The sequence below is a fragment of the Pan paniscus genome, chromosome 4 (genome assembly GCF_029289425.2).
Source record: "Pan paniscus chromosome 4, NHGRI_mPanPan1-v2.0_pri, whole genome shotgun sequence".
Lineage (NCBI taxonomy): Eukaryota > Metazoa > Chordata > Mammalia > Primates > Hominidae > Pan > Pan paniscus.
In genome coordinates, this window is record NC_073253.2 from 2,191,355 (window position 1) to 2,215,564 (window position 24,210).

The window sequence follows — 24,210 nt, forward strand, 5'->3', positions numbered from 1 at the left end:
CCCAGGCATCCCTCCGTGTGCCTGCATGTGGCTGCATGGCCTGTCTCTGCCTCTGCCCTCACGTGGTCTCCTCCCTTTCCTGTGTGTGTCCACCTCTGCCTCACTCTCCTAAGGACACTTGTCATTGGGTTTAGGGCCCAAGCAGCTCATCCAGGATACGCTCCTCCTTTCACATCCTCAACTAAAGCACTTCTGCTAAGATGTGGATGCATTTATTGGGGGCCATGGTTCAACACGACCATGGTGGCCGACCTCTCAGAGCAGGTGCCCTGGGAGCTGCCATTTCAACAGAGAGGGGCACGGCTCTGCTGGAACAGAGTTGCAGCCGGAGGGTCTTCAGGTCTGGTTTTGCCTACAAAACACCCTCTGGAGCATCCCAGCACCACTCACACCTGACTTGTCAAGCTGGGAGTGCTGCAGGTGTTGCTTAGCCCCGTATCCAGTGCTGCTCTGGGAAAGAGCGTGGTGACTCAGCACCTTTGGCTGAAGGACAGAGTTAGGGCAGTGGGTGGGTGGGAATCGGTGAAAATGTGGTTCACTTGTCAATATTCAAAAAGGCTTCTTAATGAGGGTGTGCTGAAATAGGAAAGTGCTACTTTAGAGAGTGATGAATTCCAGGCTTTAGCTCCTTGCCTGGCTTCTGAGGATGTACACAGATTTTGGTGAAGAAATGGACTCCTGTTTGGAGATTTCAGAGGGAAAGCTTGGACTGCCACTAGGCAAGAAGAGAAATAGAACAGATGGTCCACAAAGCAACATCCACAAAGATGAGAGTGTGGCTGCTGGTAAAAGACACTGGAAATGACAGCAGCTTAAATAAAACTGCACACAGCTTCTCCCATGCCAAAGGAAGCTGGAGGTGGACAGCCCAGGGCTACATGGGAGCTGCAGACTCCTCCGGTGTTGGGGCTCCTCCCATCCTTCCGCCCCGCCTCATCCAGCGTCTTTCCTAAGTGTGCTTCACAGTCCTGGTGTGGCTGCTGAGGCTGCAGCCACCACCTCTGCATTCCAGGCAAGAGGCGGGAAAAGTGGGAGGAAGACAAAAAAGGCCCTTGTTGAAAGCCTCACCCCGGAGTGACTTCTTCCCTCTACTTGACCATTTTCTTGAGGATGGCACTGATTGGGCGTGGCCACCAGTCCCTGAGGAAGTGCTCATTCATCTGCAGCAGAATGAGGCAAGTAAGAAAAAATGAGTTGGTGTTTCTTCACATTAATTTTTGTTTTTCCAAGTGTTTTTGACATTAAAATGTCCTTTTTCTTTTGAAATGATAGAGAAAGTTGATTGTAATTACTTATTTTGCTTGAGGCCATTGTTTTTCAAAATAGTTTTATTTGAAAAAATAATCTGAGCATAGTTAAAAAGTCAAACACTACTAAAAGGTTCATAACAAAATCCAATCCAGCCCCTCATCCCAGCCACATGCCCTCGAGTCTTGCTCCCCAGCGCCACTGTTTTCTGTTACTTATTTCTTCAGCGACTTGTCTCTATATTTCCAATAATATAATATCCTACTACTTATTGATGTCTTGTTTTCAGACCGTATCTATGGACTTCTTCCTGTGGTAGTTGAAGTTTAAGTCTCTTACACTCGACATCTTTTTTCTAGCACGACTCTCCCTGTTTCCTCATACGTCTATCACTAGTTTTGGCTAAATAACGTTTATTTACTGCTAAGCTCAGTTATGCACTGTGATTCTTTGTCTTCTGTTATATAGCTTTTCATTTTTCCTGGAATTAATATTTGCATGATTGTTTTCCTTTTTAATTATCTGTCCACATAATTACTGATGCAATAATGATTCTAAGTGTCCACACATATTAAATTATCTGATAGCTTCCTAACCACCAGGAACACCGCCCCCTTCTTCTGGCAGCGCTGCCTTGGTGGGTCCCTGGAGTTCCCACTGTGGGAGTTTCCACTCTGTGCTGGCTCTCCTGTCAGGCTTGATTTAGTATCTTGTTTCATTATTTACTATCTTTTTTTTTTGAGATGGAGTCTTGCTCTGTTGCCAGGCTGGAGTGCAGTGGCGCCATCTCAGCTCACTGCAACCTCCGCCCCCCGGGTTCAAGCAATTCTTCTGCCTCAGCCTACCAAGTAGCTGGGATTACAGGCACACGCCGACATGCCTGGCTAATTTTTTGTATTTTCAGTTGAGACGGGGTTTCACCATATTGGCCAGTCTGGTTGCAGAACTCCCGAGCTCAGGCAATCTGCCTGCCTTGGCCTCCTAAAGTGCTGGGATTACAGGTGTGAGCCAACAAGCCCGGCCTACCATCTCTTTCGTCTATGTTTTGCTGAAGCATGTCTCTCAGTAGCTGCCTACGAAACGGGTTATGGATGCCATTTTTTTTTGTTCGTTTTTAAATCTTGGCTGTCTGAAAATAACTTTTTCAAGCTTGATGGAAAGTTTGGTGAGATATAGAAGTCCTGTTTGTCAATCGTCCCTCAGTATAGTTTTAAGTCTCCTTGAGGTATAATTCATATGCCACACAGTTTTCAGGGACCTGTTTGATGGGTTTTAATCAATTTATCACAATCCAGTTTTAAAACACTCGATTTTGCTCCCCTGCAAAACCTCTCCTGTTCACCTCCCAATCCGCGCTCCACGCCCCTAGCTCCAGGCAGCCGCTGATCTGCCGCTGTGGTTTTCTGCCTCTATAACTTTTCCCTTTCTAGAGATTGTACATAGCTGGAGTCATTCAGTATGGCCTCTCGCGGACCTGACTGTTCTCACTTAGCATCATGTTTTGAGGCTCATCCACACACGGCCTGAATCAGAGTTGCTTCCTTTTTACTGCGGGGCAGTGTTCCACGGGGCGGATGGGCTAAATGTTGTTTACTCATCCCCCAGTTGATGGACGTTCGGTTGGCTTCCCGTTCTGTCTGTCATGAATAACGCTGTGATGCGCACTTGTGTGCCGGTCTGCATGTGGCCGCCTTTTCCTCGGCTTTCCCACCCAGAAGAGTGCTGAGGAGTGTGCACCTTCACTTTAGGAAGTCTCAACATTAACAAAGAAGAGCCAACACTGGCCGAGGAGGCTTCAGAGCCTCCTGTTCCTCCTTGTGTCTTTTGAGTATTTTTTCATGGAAGTTTGGTGGGTTGACGTAGCTGACTTAAATTATCCAGAGTTGGTCCCCACCTGTGATCAGCCCCCAATGTTGGAATGAAGTCAAGAATCCACTGGAAGGCCAGGCGCGGTGGCTCATGCCTGTAATCCCAGCACTTTGAGAGGCCAAGGCGGGTGGATCACGAGGTCAGGAGTTCAAGACCAGCCTTGCCAACATGGTGAAACCCCGTCTCTACTAAAAATACAAAAAATCAGCTGGACGTGGAGGTGCGAGCCTGTAATCCCAGCTCCTCGGGAGGCAGAGGCAGGAGAATCACTTGAGCCCGGGAGGCAGAGGTTGCGGTGAACCGAGATCGTGCCACTGCTCTGCAGCTGGAGCGACAGACTGAGACTATGTCTGAAAAAAAAAAAAAGAAAATAATCCATTGGAAAATGTGCTTAGATTTACACCTGTAGTTTTGAAGACCAGAGTTTGGAAGAATAAAAGTTGCTCAGGAAGTTTCTGACCTAGAGGGACTTTGGGCTCACGTGTCCTTCCATTAGCACACCTGGATCCTCAGCGCCAGGTGAGAAAACCCCTGTTACTTCCGTCTGAGCGAGTGCCCGGCCATGGCCCTCTGAGGGACTCACCGCTGCTGCTCAGGGACCCCTCCTCCCATTCTGGAAACCATCGGCAAAACCTCAGCAGACCACGGGGCCATTACTGTGGGCTCCGGTTTCCAGCCACTGCACTTCCAGACTTTTCTCTTCGGAGCCAGTGGGAATTTAGCAAATGACTGGATGGGGTCTGGGCAACCAGGCATCACGAGGCGCCTTCTCCTTCCACTCGGTGGAGCAGGGTCTCCAGTGAATGCGGCGTCCACGCCTGATCGGGGCTCCTGCCAGGGCGGCTGTGCCTGCTGCTGGAGCCTCTGAGAAAACAGCCGCCTCCTCCCCTTCCCATGGCCTCTTTGTCTCTTCTCCACAGAGACCGGAGTGGGGGGCCTTTTCCTTTGGCCTACGCAAAAACTTGGCATAAATTAAATCATAACTGTAATAAATGAGAATGACCTGAATTGCAGTCCTCTGCCAGCTCTGCCCATGCGTCCCCCAGGCCCTCTCTGGATGTTGGGGCCACGGAGGTGTTTCCCTGCAGGACTGAGTGACCTGTGACCTCTTTATCTTTGCAAGAGATGTCAACGGTACAGAGAAGTAAATAACAGCAACAATATTAATATAAATAGTAAAGAAAATCACCTCAGCCCATCTCCAGAGATGATCAGGGCTACATTTTGGCATCTACTTGTCCAGGCGTTTCCATCTTTATATCTAAATTATTTTAGCAAAAATGCATTCATACTGAACGTGCCGTCTTGGGCTTGATGCTTTACTTGTTGGTTTAGTTTTCACGTATTTCTATAAACTTAAATACACTGTGTGACTGAAAGCCTGTCCCCAGTAACATACGTATGGAGACGCCTAATGCCTGTCTGCTGTCCCAGCCCACAGCCTGCTCTCCGGCGTGCTGTGCACGAAGAAGGCGTCATCGGAGTTTCTTCCTGAACTTTTGAGTTGCTCTGTCACTTCTGGATTTGTATTGAGGTTTACAAGACACAAATTTCTTCCCTCCCTCCCTCTTTCCTTCCCTGGATTTTATGACAAAGACCCTGTCCTTGCAGGTAGGGTTTTGTTGCAAGTGCCGCTCTGGGGCAGGGAGGCCAGGGGGAAGGGGCCTCACCACCTCAGCTCAACACCAAGACCCCACTCCCTGGGTCCCCAGGCATTCCCACAGCTCAGGTCTCTGCTCGGACTGGGACCCTTCCTGCTTCTGAGCAAAGGTGTGGCTGCCAAGTGAGTGGAACTGCGCACCCAGGTTTTTCCGGAAGCCAGAGTGAGGCACGGGAGACCTCAGCTGTGCATACCGGTGGGTCTCAGGCGAAATTAAGGACCCTCAGCCAACGATCGCTTTCCTCTGACACGCTCTGTCTGCTCCGCTCAGCACAGCGGATTTGCCTGAAGCCTCAGGGCTCACCCTGCAGCCTGGGACACAGGGGTATACCGGAAGCCTGGGGTTGTCAGTGTAGACCGACCCTGATGAGACCCTATGGGCTTGAGTATTCAGAACTCGGGATTTCATGGTGTAGATGTCCAGATTTAGGGAAAAGAGCTGCCTGCATTCAAGGTCCTTTGGCTTGAAAGAAAGGATGGCATTTACACATACAGTTCCCAGTTTCTAAAACTACCTGATCTGCTCCCTTGAAACAGCAGAGGAAGGGGAACCGCACCCCCAGACCAGGAGCCCAGTGCCTTCTTGGGGGACTGCAAAGCCTTTTAGGGTATCTTTTCACGGCATTAACGTTCCTCAACTGTAAACTCTGTTAATATAGTATAAGAAGGATTTAATTTCCAGAAGGTAAGCATTTTTCTTACTAATTAGTCATATCCCTTCCATCCGGAGGAGCGTTTGGGCCAGAACGGCCCAGTATTTAGCCAAATGCCCGTGGTGTGGCCTCCTCACCAGTGAAGCTGTGGCCCACCCGGGAGAATAAGCCAAGGAACGCTTGAGAAGAGCAGGCACCTCCAAACACCCAAACTCCTCTCATCTTTCTAAAAACCATGCCACATCCTGACATTTTACATTACGGCTAATCAGCCTTTTTGAAATTCGTGGTTGAGGATGACAACGTCATCATCAAAGTAAATGGTTTACTTAAATATAGAGTGTTTTGAAAAAGAGTTTTACTATTATCTAGTGAATGCAATTGTGACACCACAGTTACTGCTGTAAATGTGGCTGCGAATGCTCTGGGTTTGATGGGGGGCTGCCGACAGATACCGCGGTTATGGTGAGACGGCTGCTGCCTGCGAACGTCCGCCATGGATGGTTTTCCTCTAAGTGGGCTTCCCTGTTTTTCCTTTCCCGTCCAGACTGATAAATAATTGAAAAGCAGCTTGGTGGCATCAGGTTCTTGAGCTGGGGAAACTAATCCAAGAACCAAATTATTGGTTAGACCAATTCAACAAATGATGCCCCCACAAGGGAATTTACAAAGACCCCTGGGGTTGGGAAGGTGGAGGTTCAGATAAGGAGAGAGGAAGGGTCCTCTCTGCAACCCAGGAATATCCAGTCCCAAATCCAGCACCCTGTAACGGCTTTCCTTTATCAGGAGTGTGCACCATGGTGTGATCGGATCTTGCCTTCCACTGCGGGAGGCGGGGGCTCTGACCCCCGGGGTCGGGTCCCACCATGCTCCAGCTGTGATTGCCAGGTGGTATCAGAGGAGTGTCCTGTGCAGCCCGGCCCTAAAATTCCAGCGTTAGGCTCCTCCGGGGCTTCCCAGAATGGCCTTGCTGGGACTGCAGCCACCGCATTTCTAGGGACTTTTTGCGTGCAACTTAGTCACACTGACGGAGTATTCACGCAGCTCCTTCCATGGCCTCAGTGGCATTCTGGGATCAGGAGGGAACACATTGCACCATTGGGGGGTGGCGCCTCTCAGAAGGCAGAGACCCTGCTCCTTGGGGGCTCTGAGTTGCCATCTTTTGGACAGTGGGAGTTGTCTCTTCAGTCCCCCTAACCCCGTCGTGAGACGCCCAGAGCTCCTGGTGGGCTGAATGTTAGAGAGGCTGACGGATGGACACTGGGGTTGCTTCCAAAGTCTCACAGCACAGGGGGCTCCTCCTCTCCTGTTGTTCCCAAAACCTGGGGGTGGTTTTCCAGGTCAGGGGGCCTAAGACTTCAACGAGCAGAGTCCCTGGAAGTCAGGATCCTCTCTACAGAGTGCGGGGCCATCTCTGTGTGGAATCACAAGACACTAAGCAACGCTGACCCAGGGTCTCCCTGAGGCTCCAGCCTCTCAGTGACTTGTGCATTGGGTTCCCCTGGAGCTCTGTGCCTTCTGGTGACTCGTAAGTTGGGGTCTGTGGCTGCATGGCCTGGTCCCCTTCCCCAGCAAGTGAGTAATTTCTAAGGTGCATTTGTTGCCCTTAGGGCCTAGGGACTGAGCAGCCCTGGACACCAGGGACCCAGAGGCCTTGACGTTCACAGCCTGCTAAACCCACCCACTCTCAACCACCTGGAGCCAGCCCTGCCCTGCAGCTCTGCTAACCCCCAGCTTCTCTTCTGTCCCTGAGCTGTGCATGGTGAGGCAGCCTGCACCTGCGCCTGCCCCAGCCCGTGCGCCTACCCCAGCCCCTGCCCCTGCCGCAGCCCCAGACCCTGTGCCTGCCCCTTCCCCTGCTCCTGCCCCTTCCCCTGCTCCTGTCCCAGCCCCTGCACCTGCCCCTGCCCCAGCTCCTGCCCCAACCCCTGCGCCTTCCCCTTCCCCTGCTCCTGTCCCAGTCCCTGCACCTGCCCCTGCCCCAGCCCCTGCCCCTGCCACAGCCCCAGCCCCTGTGCCTGCCCCTTCCCCTGCTCTTGCCCCTTCCCCTGCTCCTGTCCCAGTCCCTGCACTTGCCCCTGCCCCAGCCCCTGCCCCTGCCACAGCCCCAGCCCCTGTGCCTGCCCCTTCCCCTGCTCTTGCCCCTTCCCTTGCTCCTGTCCCAGCCCCTGCACCTGCCCCTGCCCCAGCCCCTGCCCCAACCCCTGCGCCTTCCCCTTCCCCTGCTCCTGTCCCAGTCCCTGCACCTGCCCCTGCCCTAGCCCCTACCTCAACCCCTACACCTGCCCCTTCCCCTGCTCTTGTCCCAGCCCTTGCACCTGCCCCTGCCCCGCCCCTGAGCCTGTCCCTGCACTTGCCCCTGCGCCTGCCCAGCCCCTGCACCTGCCCCTGCCCCTACGCCTGTCCCAGCCCTGGCCCCAGCACCTGCCCGCTGCTTCCCTGTGGTTTTCGCATTTTGGATCTCAGGCTTCTCCCCTTTCTTCACTGCAGCCCCTGGTTCAACGCCCCAGGCCTGCCTCTCTTGCAGCCTCAGGGCGTTCTGGGTGTGGCCCTCCTTCCCTGCTCCCCCATGGCCAGGGGTCCGAGCTCTGGCTGCCTCCGGGGGTCCCGGTTCTCCCTCAGTTCTCCCAGAGGAGCATGGGCCCCTCCACGCCACCGCTCGCAGCGATGCACTGGGTGATGTCCTGTGCTGGGTGAACGCTGGTCATGCAGGTCACGCATCCGTCCCCCTTTCAATAGCACTTTCCCTGTCACACGAGAGCTCTCAAAAAGAAGCAGTGTTTTCATCCTTTTGGGAGACACATGTTGAGAAGAGGAAGGAGAGCAGAGACGAGTCAAGGGCCGGGATAGCCAGTGTGCCGCCGGGAGAGCTCACGTTGCACAGCAGGGCTTGAGCGTGTGTTGGACTGGAACCTGCACGTCTACAAACACCACATCCGCATCGGCCAGGTTCCTTGAGATGCTGCATCTGCAGGAGCCCCTGGTCCCTAGGACGTAAGTTTGTCATAAATCAGAAGATGCGACTATGGGTTTGACGAGTGAAATGAGCGACTGAGGCTTAAGTCTCAATCATGGAGGTTTTTCTTTTTTCTATGTAATGGAAAGCAAAATAGGAGAAAAGAAAATAAATAAATGTAAAACATCAATTGTGATGGCATAAATGGACTCTAAAACAACATGAATTAAAATTCTCCCTCTTGGAAGAATGGAGTCTCCCTCTTGTTACCCAGGTTGGAGGGCAGTGGCATGATCTTGGCTCACTGCAACCTCTGCCTCCTGGGCTCAAGCGATTCTCCTGTCTCAGCCTCCTGAGTAGCTGGGACTATAGGCATGCACCACCACACCCGGCTAATTTTTGTATATTTAGTAGAGATGGACTTTCGCCATGTTAGCCAGGCTGGTCTTGAACTCCTGACCTGAGGTGATCCACCCACCTCGGCCTCCCAAAGTGCTGGGATTACAGGCGTGAGCCACTGCACTTGGCTCATTTAGGTTTTTCAAGCCAGTTTTAGCGTTCACCTGGGAAAAACACCAGCCACAGACACAGCTGCGGCTGTTTCTCCAAAGAGCTTTTCAGGAGGCTTCCTGTTGATCCTTAAGCGGGGCCGGGGGCAGGTAGGAAGAGGGGCCAGCAGGCAGGAAGGCTGAAGGCTGCATTCCTGTGAGACGTTCCTCAGTGCCTAATTGACACTTTCCATAAGGTAAGGCGAATGACCGGCGAGGGAAAGGGAGTAAAGGAAGAGTCAGTTACACAGGCGTCTCTGGGTAGGTGGAGGAAGGAGTCTCCGTTCTGTACACGGAAGATGAGCGTGTAGGGGACACGATCAGTGTGGAATCCACACACCTCAGCTTCAGGCGCTGGACTTAGACTGTAGACCTGTAGTCAGCACCGAATGCCCTGTTTATGGGAGGACAGCAGAGAATTTACTCGTGATTGATCTGTGGGGCAGCCCTCCCCAGAAACCTGAGGCCTTTACTTTTCCACGGGGATCTGGCTGGAGCAGGAAGTTAGTAACAGCAATTCATTTGGAAGAAGGGGCTGCAGTGACCTTCCCTTTTGCCTAAGAAGTTTGGGGGTCCTGAGATTTTTAAAATTTCCCTTTACAGATTCATATTACAGACAAGTAACTGCCAGAGGTTTTGGAAAAAAATAACAGGAAACAATAATAATCTAATAAATAAACGTTAATCATCTATTCACATTTTTTATGTATAATGATATGCTATTGTGATTATGAAATATCTGACATTTTCTGGTGCAGAGAATACTTTGAGAAGCATTGCTTTAGGCCTAGGGAGATACACAGATATGATACAGATATTAATATGTACCAAACTATGCAAATACATACTATGCATGTGTGTGTATGTCATATATACATACATATGTGCACACATATTGCAATGTGTATTGACATAACTTGTTAAATAAAAAATTATCTTGTCTCTGGTGAAACATACTAAATATCCATGTAAGTTGTGATGGATTTAATTTCATCAGTAGATGAGCAGCCGCATGTGGAAGAACTTTAAAACTGTCGTGACTTGGGTGCATTGCTATTACTCAATACCTTCTAGAGACTGGAAGCACGTCCTTCTTGGAGCACTGGGCCTTTTCGTGTTGGAGATCTTGGTGATTGACTGTATTTGCCTCTCTGCCCGTGGAGCCCAAAACCTGGGTTTTAGGCTAAAAGTTTAGTGTTTCTTGACCTGACTCTGAAGAGGAAGAGGCAGCCGCCATCTGCGTTCTTCCTTATGGGCTCAGAAGACAACGTTTCAGGATTACTATCTGTCCTTGTGAGTATGAGTGTGTGAGTGCTGTGTGCTCTGTGTGTGGTGTGTGTATGTGTGGCATGTGTGTCATACGTGTTGTGTTTTGTGCGTTGTGTACGGTGTGTGTGGCATGTATGTTGAGTGTGCAGCATGCGTTTTGTGTGTGGTGTGCATGTGTGGCATGTGTTGTGTGCATGTTGTGTGTGACGTGTGTTGTGTGTGTTGCATGTGGCATGTTGCGTTTTGTGTGAATGTGTGGTATGTGTTGTGTGTGCCTGGCATGTGTGTGTTATGTGGGGCAAGTGTATTGTGTGCATGGTATGAGCGTTCTGTGTGTCATGTGTGTCATGTATGTTGAGTGTTGTGTGCATGTGGCATGTGTGTGGCATGCGTGTTGTGTGTGTAGCATGTGTGTTGTGTGGCATGGGGTTGTGGTGTGTGTGGCATGTGTGTTGTGTGCATGTGTGTGGCACGTGTGTGGTGTGTGACATATGTGGTGTGTGGTGTGTGCTCTGTGGCATGTGTGTTGTATGTCATGTATGGTGTGTCTTGTGTGTTGTGTGGCATGTGTGGTCTGTGTGGCATGTGTGTTGTGCATGTGTGTGGTCTGTGTGGCATGTGGTGTGTGTGGTGTGTGTGTAGCATGTGTAGTGTGTGTGCCTTTGGCATGTGTGTGTCATGTGTTGTGTGATGTGTGTGTGGCCTGTGTGTGTGGCCTGTGTGTTGTGTGTAGTGTGTGTGTGATGTGTGTGTGTGTGGTGTGTGCTGTGTGGCATGTGTATTGTGTTGTGTGTTGTGCACTGTGTGGCATATGTATTTGTGTGGTGTGTGTGGCATTTGTGTGTTGTGTGCAATGTGTGCTGTGTGGTATGTGTGTGGTGTGTGTGTGGCATGCGTGTTGTGTGTTTGGTGTGTGTGACGTGTGTGTGTGGTGTGTGCTGTGTGGCATGTGTGTTGTGTGTGGTGTGTGCTGTGTGGCATGTGTTGTGTGTGTTGTGTGCTGTGTGGCATGAATGTTGTGTGTGTGGTGTAGTGCATGTGTTGTGTGTTGTGTGGCATCTGTGTTGTGTGTCGTGTGTGACGTGTGTGTGTGTCATAAGTGTGTGACGTGTGTGTTGTGTGTGCTGTGTGGGATGTATGTTGTGTATGTGTTGTGTGTGTGGTGTGTGTTTGTTGGTGTGTGTGGTGTTGCTTGCTGTGTGGTATGTGTGTTGTGTTGTGTGTGCTGTGTGTGGTCTCTGCTGTGTGGCATTTGTGTTGTGTGTGTGTGGCATGTGTGTTGTGCATGTGTTGTGTGTGGTGTGTGCTGTGTGGCATGTGTGCTGTGTTGTGTGTGCGGTGTGTGCTGTGTGGCATGTGTTTTGTGTGTTGTGTGCTGTGTGGCATGCGTGTTGTGTGTGCTGTGTGGCGTGTGTGTGGTGTGTACTGTGTGGGATGTGTGTTGTGTGCTGTGTGGCGTGTGTGTTGTGTGTGCTGTGTGGCATGTGTGGTGTGTGTGCGTTGTGTGTGGTGTGTACTGTGTGGGATGCGTGTTGTGTGTGTGTTGTGTGCTGTGTGGCATGCGTGTTGTGTGTTGTGTGTGCTGTGTGGCATGTGTGTTGTGCATGTCCCAGTTCTCTGTCTTCAGGCGGTTGGGCTCCCCTGTCCTGGCCCCAGTGTGCAGGTGCAGGTGTGCAGGGTGGGGCTGGGAGCTCCTGGGGACATGGGGACGCCCTTGAAGTCCGCCCCTGTGCCCTGTGAGGAGCGGGGTTTTGGGGTTTTGGGGTTTCGGGTTTCGCGCTGGGCTGCGTTCCTGCAGGAGCCAGGCCTCTTCATGCTCTGCGGCGACAGCCGCTGGGGTGGGGCTACGGGGAAGCCGCACTGCTCCTCGTCTGAGCGTGGGCCGGGGCCCAGGTGGTGACCAAGGCCCAGCGCAGTGGCCCCGGAGCGTGGAGGGGCAGCTGCTGGGCGGCCTCCTTGGGGAGGGGTGACGGCTTCGCCCGCCAACGCTGCCTCCCTCCTGGGATTAGGCAGGAGGAATCTTGGATCGCCCAGGGCTGGTGCTCAGCCTCCTTCCCCCATCCCACCTCCACCACCCGGCAGCCCTCGTAGACTTGATTGGCAGGCCCCGCCCCGACCCCGACCCCTCCAGGTTCCCGCCTCGGTCCCTCGGTGCCCGGCTCCGGGCCACTGCTGCAGGCCCTGCCTAGGGCAGCCGGTGGTGCCTGGAGGCGGACTCGCCCCGGCTGCTCCACGCCCAGGCCGGTCCCTGGCATTTGAGCCAGTGGGAGGGCGTCCCCTCCGCCCCCGTGCCTCTCCGCAGGGGCTGCGCCGCGTCCCCGGGCCTCTCCCTCCGCTGTGGCCTGGTCTGCCTGCTCCAGGGCGCAGCTGCGCCTGCTTCAGCGCCTCCCGGGTCTGCGTAGCCTGCTCGGCTCAGAGGCCTCCACCACGGTCCGCTCCCTGCCGGACGCCGCGCTGCTGTGGCCGCGGTGGTTTTGTGGCTGTGAGGGCCGTTTCTGTCCCTCCACACCGCCTTTCCTCTGCAGGTGAGGAATGGGGTCCGCTTCGTTTGGAATGTGCCTTTGCCGGGTCCTGCCTGACCTCCACCTTCCAGCTGGGACGCACGAGCTTTTCCGTTTGGCTGAGTCAAAAAGGGATCGCGCGCATCCCGCCGCCCCTCACCACGAAGCCCAGACACAGGAGGTGCAGGGTCAGTGCTGCGGAGAATCCCAGACGGCCCCACAGCCGCCGCCACCCGCGGGGCACTCGCCCGGGCTCTGCTGAGGATGTGGGGGCTTTGGTCTCCGCAGAGCTGGGACTCCCGAAGGCCTTACCGGAAACTCAGGAGCAGCCCCAGCCCTGCAGAGCCCGCGAGGGTGGAGACGGGAGACCCGCTGTGGGGCCCGAGGCTGAGATGCCGGCCTGCAGTGAAGCCGGCGGGACATTCCAACCCGCTCAGACCCGCCCTCTCCGCAGGGCCCGGGCCCACCCCCGGCCTGTGGCCTGTGCTGGGCTGCGTAGCCGGCGGTGGAGGGACCTGGGAAACCAGGTGCTCGCCAGGTGTCCCTCCTGCCAGCAGGGGTTGTCCACAGCCCACAGCTGACATGGCCAAGTTTCTCTTCTGTGGGAAATCAATTGCGGGGGAGAGAAAACAGGAAAATTCCTTTTAGAATGTCTCAAATCTCCTGGGTTGTGTTGTTGAATGAAATGAATACATGAACTGCCTGACGAATAGCTCTTTCCATTTCTCAGAATTGTTTACTAAGAAAAAACTCTAATCAACTGGGATTTTAGAACTTCAGCAGTTCAGATGAGCAAAAGCTGAAGACAATTTTCAAGTTTTCAAATCTTGCAAGTAGAAGCCAAAGAAACTCAAAGTTTGCAATATTATTTTCAAAATAATTTTATTTTCATGGGTTCCAAAAATACATATCTAGCATAAGTCATATAGGAAATATTTTTGTTCCAAAATTTTGAGTTAATAAATAAATCTGTCTTTGTATGCTGTGCTCTTCTGTTACATGATAATTTAATGTACAGAATGATCATGTTTAGAATTTTGGGTAGAATTTACACATCTTCCATTAGCATGAAAAGACTAAAAATAACGAATTTTATGAGTTACCTGCTCCCTTGTGTTTAGGAGCGATATCAAAATTCATAGGAGAAAGCATATGTATCCTCACAATAATGCCATCATAGGACTCACCACAGATCTATTTTATAGAAAACTTGCCGATTTGGGGGGTAATTTTTATGTAAATAAGCAAACCAACAAATATTTTTCTGCTCTTCTAGCAGGCTCCAGAGTAAACTGAAGAAGTGGTACCTGGGCTCTAGGATCCTCATCAAATAAGACTGTTGGACTTAGATAAGAAAGTTCAAATACTCATGCTCCCAATTTTTAAAATGTTGCTTTTACAGATCTTCTTTTTTGTTAGATGTTTAAAAAATGTAGTTGGAAAGCTTTCTCCATGGGAGGGGCATCAAAGAATGTGACCCCACCTCCCATCTGTTGGAGTTGGTGGCCATCAGCCCTGAACTCACAAGTAGAATGCATGATTTGACAACTTGTCTTCTTATTTGTGGAGACTGAATTTTTAGAAAGCTCCTAAAATAAAGATAGAGTTAATATGATAGTGACTGATTCCTATGATCGTAAAGACTACACTCTGAGAACGTTGTCAGTATCCGGGAACTCTGAAGTGCATGGTGCGGGTATCAGCGCAGTTTACAATTAGACAATTTATAGGGGTTATTGGTCTCTAAAGGAACACAGTGAAGATCATTCCTCGGAGACTGAGAGGAATAGGCTCTCTCACGAATATATGTATTTTAATTGGAGACCCAGGATTTAACTTATGTCAATAGTCTGCTTATTGCTTTGTGATTGGTCCACTCTTAGCCTGGTTCAAATAAAATCCATCTCCATTGACTGGCATTCCCACCATTGTATCTGTCTACTAGAATATTTCCCAGTTTCATTCACATGTAGTCTCTGGCCAGGAGAATTCTTGGTCGTAGATTCTTTGTACCATTAATACTTTTCCTCAATTTTCCTTATAACAAAAAAAACTAGAACACTTTCTGTGAACTCTCCCAGAAATACCTGCTTGGGGCTTTGATCCTCTTCTGAAGGCCGCTCTGGCTAGGTTTTTCTCTGATACCAAATGACTCCCTCATCCCCTGTGGGACAATTTCCATGCAGGTGGAACCCCAAGACATCAGCCTGGATGGATGACTCAGATTTTCCCTTTTATCTTTCATCCCTCCCTTAAGAAGACTGGAGCCTTATTAGAGCTCAAGCTCTCCCCTACTAAGTTATGAATTGAATTAATAATTATCATGAGTTACTACGGTGGTATCCAGCCTGTGGAGAAAACAGTTTATAAATGCTGAAAACATTGTAGGTGCAAAAGTGGTTTGTTTTTAAAACCACCTTCTCTTCTTTAAACATGCAGATTTCCTCCGCAGAGGCCCGGAGTTACCAGCATGGTCTGACGCAGCAGAGTGCAGAAACCGCCTCCCTGTCTGTCAAAGTGGCCTCCCGAGGACACCCAGCGAGGCCACCAGATCATCAGTGGAGTATCGGTGGCCTTATTAAAACAAAAACAACAACTCCACAGCCCGGCGAGCGGTATGTGTGCCCAAGTACATAGGTGATTAGAACAGAAAGGCCTGGGCTGGTCATCCAAGCTCTTCCGGTGGCCACCTCTGAGGAAGGTGGGGGTGTGAAGGAGATGACTAAGGACTTGGAGAGTTAAGACAAGCACGTGCTCCCAGGTGGTGTGCATGGTGAGAGAAAGAACCAGGGGAGGTTTGGGGAGGGTTCAACCAAGTCAGAATGGGGCATGGTAGGCGGGTTCCAAAACGGCCCCAGTGACCCTGCGATCCCACCCTTGGGGGCTCCCTGCCCTGTGTGTGGGCTGGGCCCAGTGACGGCCTCTGGTGGACAAGATATGGCAGGAGACAGGAGGTCGCTGTGTCTGTGTCACTTCCTACAGAGGCTTAACGCCTTCTTGTATTTGGACGGCTAATATACTTGGTCTTAATCCTTTTATGCCTAGCATTCCAATAACGGAATGTTCTAGTAATGGAACGCTAGGCATGTCGGATTTATATCCTACTGCTCAAGGTGATCACCAATGTCTGATTGCTACCTTAGGCATAAATGGATTAATTCTACCATCTTATTGACTTATTTTTTATGTTACTATTTTCAACATTTTAATAAGAATTTAAAAATATTCAGCAAAATTGAAAGTGTTTTATAATTTTTAATAAATACCTCTAGTCTATCATGAACCTTTTACTGCACTTGCTTTGTGGCATTTCTTAGCCTCTATCTTTTTCCATGCACATCAAAGCAAATGCAGACATTGTAAACATCCCCCTAAAATCTTAGCATGCATATTGCCATCTAGAGTTTAGTATTTGTTTACATTTTTTTCCTTTGAAGGTAAATATTACATGTAACAAAATGTCAAAATCTTAATAAAACCTTCTCCGTGTTTTGACGAATGCACACCTGTGAGGCCCAAACCTTTAAAAAGACGACATAGAGGCCGTCACGCGGAGGCCGTCACCCCACAAAGCTCCCTCATGGGCCTACCTGGCCAATCCTCGCCCCCAGCCCCCAGAGGCAGCCACTTTTGTTTTCATCTGTTTTACTTTTCCATCACAATTAGCCTTGCCTGACCTAGAACATCATGTCAAATGGGGTTGTGGAGTGTAAGCATTGTGTAGACGTCTTCTGCTCAGCGGGATGTTTCTGGGATTGAGCCGTGTCACCGCGCGTGGCAGGAGCTCCCGTCTCTCCATTGCCGAGCGCCGGTCTCTCCATTGCCGAGCGCCGGTCTCTCCATTGCCGAGCGCCGCTCCACCCTAGGGGCACAGCCTGTGCTGTGGTTCATCCATCCTCCCATGCCAGACCTGGCGCTGCTGCCTGCTTTGGCTATGCTGGGGGGAGCACAGCACAGGTGGTTCATCCATCCTCCTACACCAGACCCAGGCTACTTCCCGCTTTGGCTATGCTGGAGGGAGCTGCTGTGGACAGTCACATGCGGGTATGCCATGGACACATATTCACTCCTCTTGGATGACATAGCTGGAAAGGCGTGTGCTGGGCACTCAGGCGAATGTATCCTTAACATTTTCAAAAGTTGCTGGAATTGTTTCTCCCCAATCGTTGCACCATTTCACATGCCTAGCAAATAGATAAGAATTGCAGGGGAGGAGAGAGTGAGGGGGTGGTGAGAGATTGGTCAAGGGTACGAAGCTGCGGCTGGATGGCAGGAATAAGTTCAGGTGTTCCATTCCCTAGCAGGGTGACTAGAGTGAGCAATGGTGAATTACTGCTCACTTCAAAATTGCTGGAAGACATTTTGGAATCTTCTCATCATCAAGAGGTGATTAGTGTTTAGGATGATGGATATACTGATTTCCTTGATGTGGTCATTACACGATTTATACACATGTGGAATCATCATGTCGTACTCTGTAACGTGTGCCTCACATCCTCAGCAACACTTGGTGTTGTGGGTCTTTTTAATGTTTAGATATTCTGAGAGGCGTGTGGAGATTTCATACTGTGGATTTAATTGGTGTGTCCCTGATAGCTGATCATGTTACACATGTTTCCTTGTGCTGACGATTGCCCATATCTTTCTCTCCTAAGTAAATGTTCAATTTTTTAAAAAATTAGGTTATCTTTCTAATATGCAGTTGGATGATTTCTCTATATATCCTGGAAACTAGTGCTTTGTTAGACACATGCTTTTCAGATATTTTATCTTTCTCTATGGCTTACCTATTTATGAATGATGTGTTTTAATAAACATAAGTTTTACATTTTAATTATGTTCAATTTATCTATTTTTAATAGTTATTACTTTGTGTGCCCTAAGAAACCTTTGTCCAACCCTGAGTCACGCTGTTATTTTCCTTTGTTGTCTGTTTGCCACGCCTTGTTTTGGTCTCCCCAGCTTTTTCCTGTCTTCTGTTAAATTAACAGAATTTACTTTACTTCCTTTTTTTTCACTACTGGTTTTAATGCCAGGTCTAACCATAAGTTGGCTAAAGGTGGCCAATATCTCTATTAATTTTCTGATTGTACAGAGACCCTGGGAATCTTCCATTCCAACTCTCTCCCCACCAAGCTATCCAATAAGCCACACTGCCCGGCCTCCTGGTGTCTCCTTGCTATGACGCCCTTCCCAGGGTCTCCCAGGTGTTTACAATGTCTTCACTCTTTTGCCTCTGACCTCTGACTCACGGGTTCAATATTTTCTCACTCAGGTGTATCCTTTCAATGAGGGTGAATTCTTTCAGGATTTTTTTCAGTGAGGTTTCCTGAGTCATACCTTCTCTCAGGTCTTTGAATGTGCCACTGTTTTCCCTCAGTCTGGATTGACAACTGAATTCTAAATTGACAGTTAATCTTCCCTTGGTGCTATGAGATACCCCAAGGTCTGCTGGTACCCATGGCGTGGGCTAGGAGTCTGCAATCAGGCTAACTGGTAGATGATGTTCCTTTTCTCACTGTTACTTTTGCACAAAGCAACAAGAGGTTTTTCTCCTGTAGCCCTTCCCTTACATTCGTTCAAAGGCATTTGAGGTCTGCTTTTCATTTTATATCAGATTTTCTTGTTTTTCATGGTACTTCATTAAATCATGTAATAAAAAAAATAATAGCAGTACACAGGTTTGGAAATACAGCCAGCTGAGCTGATTCATGAACACACAATGGGTGGGGCGGAGCAGTGCAGGTGTCCAGATGCACAGCCAGCACATGTGGGCACTGATGCTCTGTATGCCCATCAGCATACCTTGGGGTTGGATGGGAAGTGTGTGTGAGTTGGTTCTGGGCTTTAGTGGGGTTACTGGAGGGAGCGGCATAGTGCTGATTTTATAGTCTTTGTCAGACAGTTCAGTCATCTCTACTTCTGAGGGCATGCATTCTCCCCTGCTCTCAACTCCCCATCTCTCTCTCCTGTCCATTGTTGCCTGGGGACTTACCTTTGAAGAGGGGTTTTCTGCAGGAGTTCTGCCTGCTGTAGCCTGGGAAATCTTTCTCCCTACAATTTCACATTTAAGTCGGCCAGGACGTTTGCAGTTTCACTGGATTCAGACCCTTTTTGTTTTCATTTTTCATTTACATTCTAAACAAGGTGGGTGGTATTAATTCAGACACCACACCCATACATGGCCAGATCTGGGCTCCTGCAGGTTACAGGGGGATGCTTTTCCCTTGGAGAGACTCACATGGGGGTGGGGTCCCCTGATACTTCCCATCAGCACCTGGATCTATGCAGGGGCCTCAGGCCCTTTCCTGACTGGAAGCTTGTACCATCTGGCGTCCCTGTCACCTGCCTGTGTAGGCCTGAGGGCTGCAGCTGCCCGGGTTGTTGTTTTGAGTCCTGTCTTTGCTTCTGGCTCCTAGGAATGTCCCTTCCTCTCATGCTGGAACGCGTATTTGCATTGGGGGGACTACGTTTCACGAGTTGCGTGCCTGTTGGCCGTCCTGCCAGTTCAGCTTACTCTGCATAGTAACTGGAGTTTTTCTCGTCAGGGAGTTGACCTTTATGTGGCCTACCATGCACCGCACGCTTGCTCCACGCTCAGGACACACGACAAATGCTCCATGAGGAGATACAAGCTCCTGACCTCATGTGGCTTCCTGTCTAAAGGGAGAAAATACAATAAATTAAAGTCTAGGACTCCACCTGTTAATTAGGGATGGGCTGAGTCTACAGAAGGAAACGGCCCCAAGTGCAGGCCTGGGGAGTGAACATGGAGGGTCCCGGGAATGGCGGATGCAGAGGAACCGTGGGGCAGGAGGGGTGGTGGGCACGGTGTCCATTCCAGGCAAAGAGCCAGCCCCAACCAGCACAGGGACCTCCCAAAACTTCAGCCTAGGATTTAGCAGACCAACCTGTGCTGTGAGATCACAAGCATCGGCCACATGCGAGCTCTGGGAAGAATGTTATTAATATTTTTGTGTCTAAGGATTTAAAATTATCATGTGGATTTTTAACTTGCCAGGGCAGTGCCTATGGTATTGACACTTACATGAAGGCTCAGCCTTGACTTTAAACTGTGGAAGCGTCTCTCCTCTTGATGTGGCGGCAGGAAGTGTCTCCCACGTGAGGACTCTGTGCTAAACGTGTGACTGTCGCCCCCGTTGTGAGTCTTTTGGGCTTCGCTCCCGCGACTGGATCCCGTCATTCAACAAGGGGACTCTTAAGATGTCATGAAGACCTCAAATCTTCTGACGTGAAGTTAGGGAGATTATCCTAGGTGTGCCTGAGCTAACCCAGGTGCCTTCAGAAGAAAGCAGAGGGGTCACCCCAGCTGGTGTTGAAGACGTACCTGGCAGGGTTTTGAGAGAAGTAGACCAGGGGCAAGGGCCTGATTCCTGCCAGCACCTGGTGAACTTGGAAGAGGCTCCAGAGCTCAGATGCGACCTGACCCTGGCAGGTGCTGACTTCAGCCCGGTGAGACCCTGAGCGGAGGAATCAGTGCAGCCCTGCCTGGCTCCCAACCGCAGTGCTGTGGGTGGACACATGGGGGTCTTTAGCCACTGAATTTCTGTGGCTTCTTACACAGCAAGATGAAGCTAGCATGGTGTCTTGGTCCTTTCAGGCTGTATGACAAGAATGCTGCAGACTGGGCAAATTATCGATGCCAGGACTCCATCCCTCACCGTTCCGGAGGTTTGGGGTGTCGATATCATGGCACTGTAGACTGGGAATCTGGTGAGCCTTCCTATAAGCAGATGTGGCCCCCCTGCTGCGTCGTCCCACAGTGGAAGGGCAGACAGGCTCCCCCAGGCTTCTTCTATAAGGGCACAAATCCATCCTTTCATGGGGGAAGGAGCACTCTCACCTCCTCCTGGGTCTCCTCATCACTCTCACCTCCCCCTGGGTCCCTGCATCACTCTCACCTCCCCCTGGGTCCCTCCATGACTCTCACCTCCACCAGGGTCCCCTCATCACTCTCACCTCCTCCCGGGTCCCCTCATCACTCTCACCTCCCCCTGGGTCCCTCCATGACTCTCACCTCCCGCTGGGTCCCCTCATCACTCTCACCTCCCCCCAGGTCCCCTCATCACTCTCACCTCCCCCCAGGTCTCCGCATCACTCTCACCTCCCCCCAGGTCCCCACATCACTCTCACCTCCCTCTGGGTCCCTACATGACTCTCATCTCCCCCCAGGTCCCCACATCACTCTCACCTCCCTGCGGGTCTCCACATCACTCACTTCCCCCCAGGCCCCTACATGACTCTCACCTCCTCCCTGGGTCCACACATCACTCTTACCTCCCCCCAGGTCCCCACATCACTCTCACCTCCCCCTGGGGTCTTGGAATGGAGAGACAGGTGAGGGAGTGAGGGACTCTCTGGGGAAGTCGGCAGCTCCTGCCTGGTCAGGCTGCACGAGGCCTTGGTTCAGGGGTTGTACTTAGTGTCTTGGTGTTGGAGAGAGCCTTCCCCACTGCAGGAGGCACTCTCTGTGCAGAGACTGCACGCACAGATATGGATGCTCACATCTAGGGCCTAAAGCAGGCAGGGAGAAGATGACACCATTTTTTATAAAAATACATGTGCTTTTATTTTAACTTAATATTACTTTATTATAAAGTTATAAATAATTGTATTTTATTATTACAAAACTTTTTTCCCAGCTTCATGTATGATGAATAAAAATGGTGTATATGCAGGGTGTACAGCATGATGATTTGATGTCTGTCCACACTGTGAAATCATCACCACAACCAAGCCAAGTGCATCCATCGCTCAGGCAGTCACCGTGGTGTGAGTGCGGTGAGATGGCTTTGATCTGGCTCTCAGCCACTTCTGACACTCCTGGTACCTGCAGTCACCACGCTGCACCCAGGCTTCTGTGTGTGTTCCTCCGACAGCTGCAAGTTTGGACCCTTTGACTGATGCCTTTTCTTTTCCCCTGGGAATCACCATTTGGCTCTTAGTGACTATGAGTTTCTACTTCTTTTTTTTAAGAGTCCATGTATAAGGAAGAGCATGGAGTGTTTGTCTTTCTGTCTGGCTTATTTCACTTAGTATAACATCCTCAAGGTTCATTCATGTTAGCGTAAATGGCAGGATTTCCTTTTTTTTTTTTTTTTTTTTTTTGAGACGTAGTCTCGCTCTTATTGCCCAGGCTGGAGTGCAGCGGCATGATCTCGGCTCACTGCAACCTCTGGCTCCTGGGTTCAAGTGATTCTCCTGCCTCAGCCTCCCTAGTAGCTGGGATTACAGGCATGTGCCACCTTGCCTGGCTAATTTTTTTTTTTTTTTTAATAGAGACGAAGTTTCACCATGTTGGTCAGGCTGGTCTTGAACTCCTGACCTCAAGTGATCCACCCTCCTCGGCCTCCCAAAGTGTTGGGATTACAGGCATGAGTCACCACGCCTGGCCAGGACTCCCTTCTTTTTAAAGGCTGGTCGTATTCCGCTGTGTGTGTCTGTGTCCTGCTTTTTAAAGGCTTGGTAGTATTCCATTGTGTGTGTCTGTGTCCTGCTTTTTAAAGGCTTGGTAGTATTCCATTGTGTGTGTCTGTGTAACATCTTCGTGTGTGCACCACATTTTCTTTATACATCCAGTTGCTGGCAGACTTGTATGTTGTTTCCACATCTTAGCTATTGTGAGTGACCATGCAATGAATGTGGAAATGCAGGTATTTCTTGGAGACAGTGATTTTATTTCCTTTAAATATATACCCAGTAGTGGGATTGTGATCTCATACGCTAGCTCTATTTCTAATTTTTTGAGAAAACTACAGACTGTTTTCCATAATGGCTGTATTAATTCATTTTCCCGCCAACAGGGTACAAGGGCTCCCTTTTCCCCACATCCTCACCAACACGTGGTCTTTTGACTTTTTGATAACAGCCATTCTAACAGGTGTGAGGTGATCTCTCCTGGTGGTTTTGGTGTGCATTTCCTTGATGATTATTTAAGGTGAGCACTTTTTCATCTGACTTTTGGCCGTTTGTTTATTTTCTTTGGAAAAATTTCTATTCAAGTTCTTTGTCCACTTAATCAGGTTGTCTGTTGTATACTGTGGAGTGGTTTGAGTTCCTTATATACTCTGGAACTACATAATACGCATAGGTATTTTCCACACCTGATAGTGCATATGAATTCATTTGTAAACACAAAGAATGGTCGTAGAACTTTAAAACAGGATGGACAATGCTGTTTGCAACATTTTTATTTAGTGAGTATTTGGAAATGGGATAAATGTTCAAACAGTGATGTCTTCTTACCAAGGACTGCATAGGGCATTTGAAAGAGTTTTATTTTCTTTTTTTTTTTAAACTTTTTTTTCTTCTTTTTGAAATTTTTCAGAGTTTCTAAAACAAGCATTCAATATCTGTATTATTGCTATTTTAGAAAGAAGTTTGAAATAGTGATTAAACTACATTCTACCACCAACAGACTCCAACCTTTCATCAGCTGATTTGCTTTGGGCAGAAGGCCCATTTGTAGGATAAATAAATACATCAGGAAGTTGTTGCAGGAAAGTCTGGCTCTCAGTGTAAATGCCTGATAAAGGGCTAATACTATTGTAATCATAATTTTTATTTTCAATTTTTGTGTTTTAACAAAGTTTTCAAATTTATTTGTATAAAGGAATTTATATCGTCTTATCTTTTAAACAATTTTTATTATGGTAAAATATGCATACCATAAAATTGATGATTGTGACCATTTTTAAGTGCGGAGTTCAGGGGCACTAAATACATTGACATTGTCTCGCAACCATCACGACCATCCATCCCCAGAACTGTTCATCTTCCCAATCAGAAACCCTGGCCCCATTAAACACTAACTCCCCATTCCTTCTGCTACTCCCCAGGCCCTGCCAAATACCATCAACTGTCTGTCTACATGATTTAACTTCCTCTAAGCACTTTATACAAGTGAAATCATGTGGTAGTTGTCCCTCTGCGACGGCCTCATTTTACTGGGCACAGTGTCCTCAGGATTCTTCCATGTTGCAGCATCTATCAGAATTTCCTTCCTGTTTAGGGCTGAATAGTATTCCGCCATCTGGGCAGAAGACATTTTGGTACCTGTTTATCTATTGAGGGACACTTGGGTTGGCTCCACCTTCTGGCTATGGTGAATCATGCTGCTATGAACATGGGTGTGCAGATAATTCTTTGAGACCTGCTTTCCATTCTTTTGGATATAGACCCAGGAGGGAAGTGCTGGGTCATGTGATAATTTTATTTTTAATTTCTGAGGGGACCGCCACACTGCTTTCCACAGTGGCTGTTCCATTTTGCAATCTCACCAACACTGCAGAAGAGCGGTAATTTCCACATCCTTGTCAACACTTGTTCGTTTCTGTTTCTTAAGTAGTAGCCATCCAATGTGAGTGAGATGGTATTTCACTGCCATTCTGATTTGCGTTTCCCTGCTAATGCGTGATGTTGAACACCTTTTCATGTGCTTATTGGCTATTTGTGTGTCTTTGGAGAAATGCTGATTCAGGTCCTT

General features: G+C 49.5%; 1 protein-coding gene across 1 annotated transcript in view; it reads left to right on the plus strand.

Moving 5' to 3' along the window:
* Positions 1-240: 240 nt before the first annotated feature.
* The window catches only part of LOC130541558 (WAS/WASL-interacting protein family member 3-like), a 143,942-nt gene continuing 119,972 nt past the window's right edge, over positions 241-24,210 (plus strand). The window contains exons 1-6 of the mRNA XM_063604359.1: positions 241-340; positions 657-785; positions 8,008-8,142; positions 9,132-9,195; positions 12,109-12,728; positions 15,144-15,319. Coding sequence (XP_063460429.1) covers positions 241-340; positions 657-785; positions 8,008-8,142; positions 9,132-9,195; positions 12,109-12,728; positions 15,144-15,286 — 1,191 coding nt within the window. The 3' untranslated portion in view covers positions 15,287-15,319. The remainder of the gene's footprint in view (positions 341-656; positions 786-8,007; positions 8,143-9,131; positions 9,196-12,108; positions 12,729-15,143; positions 15,320-24,210) is intronic.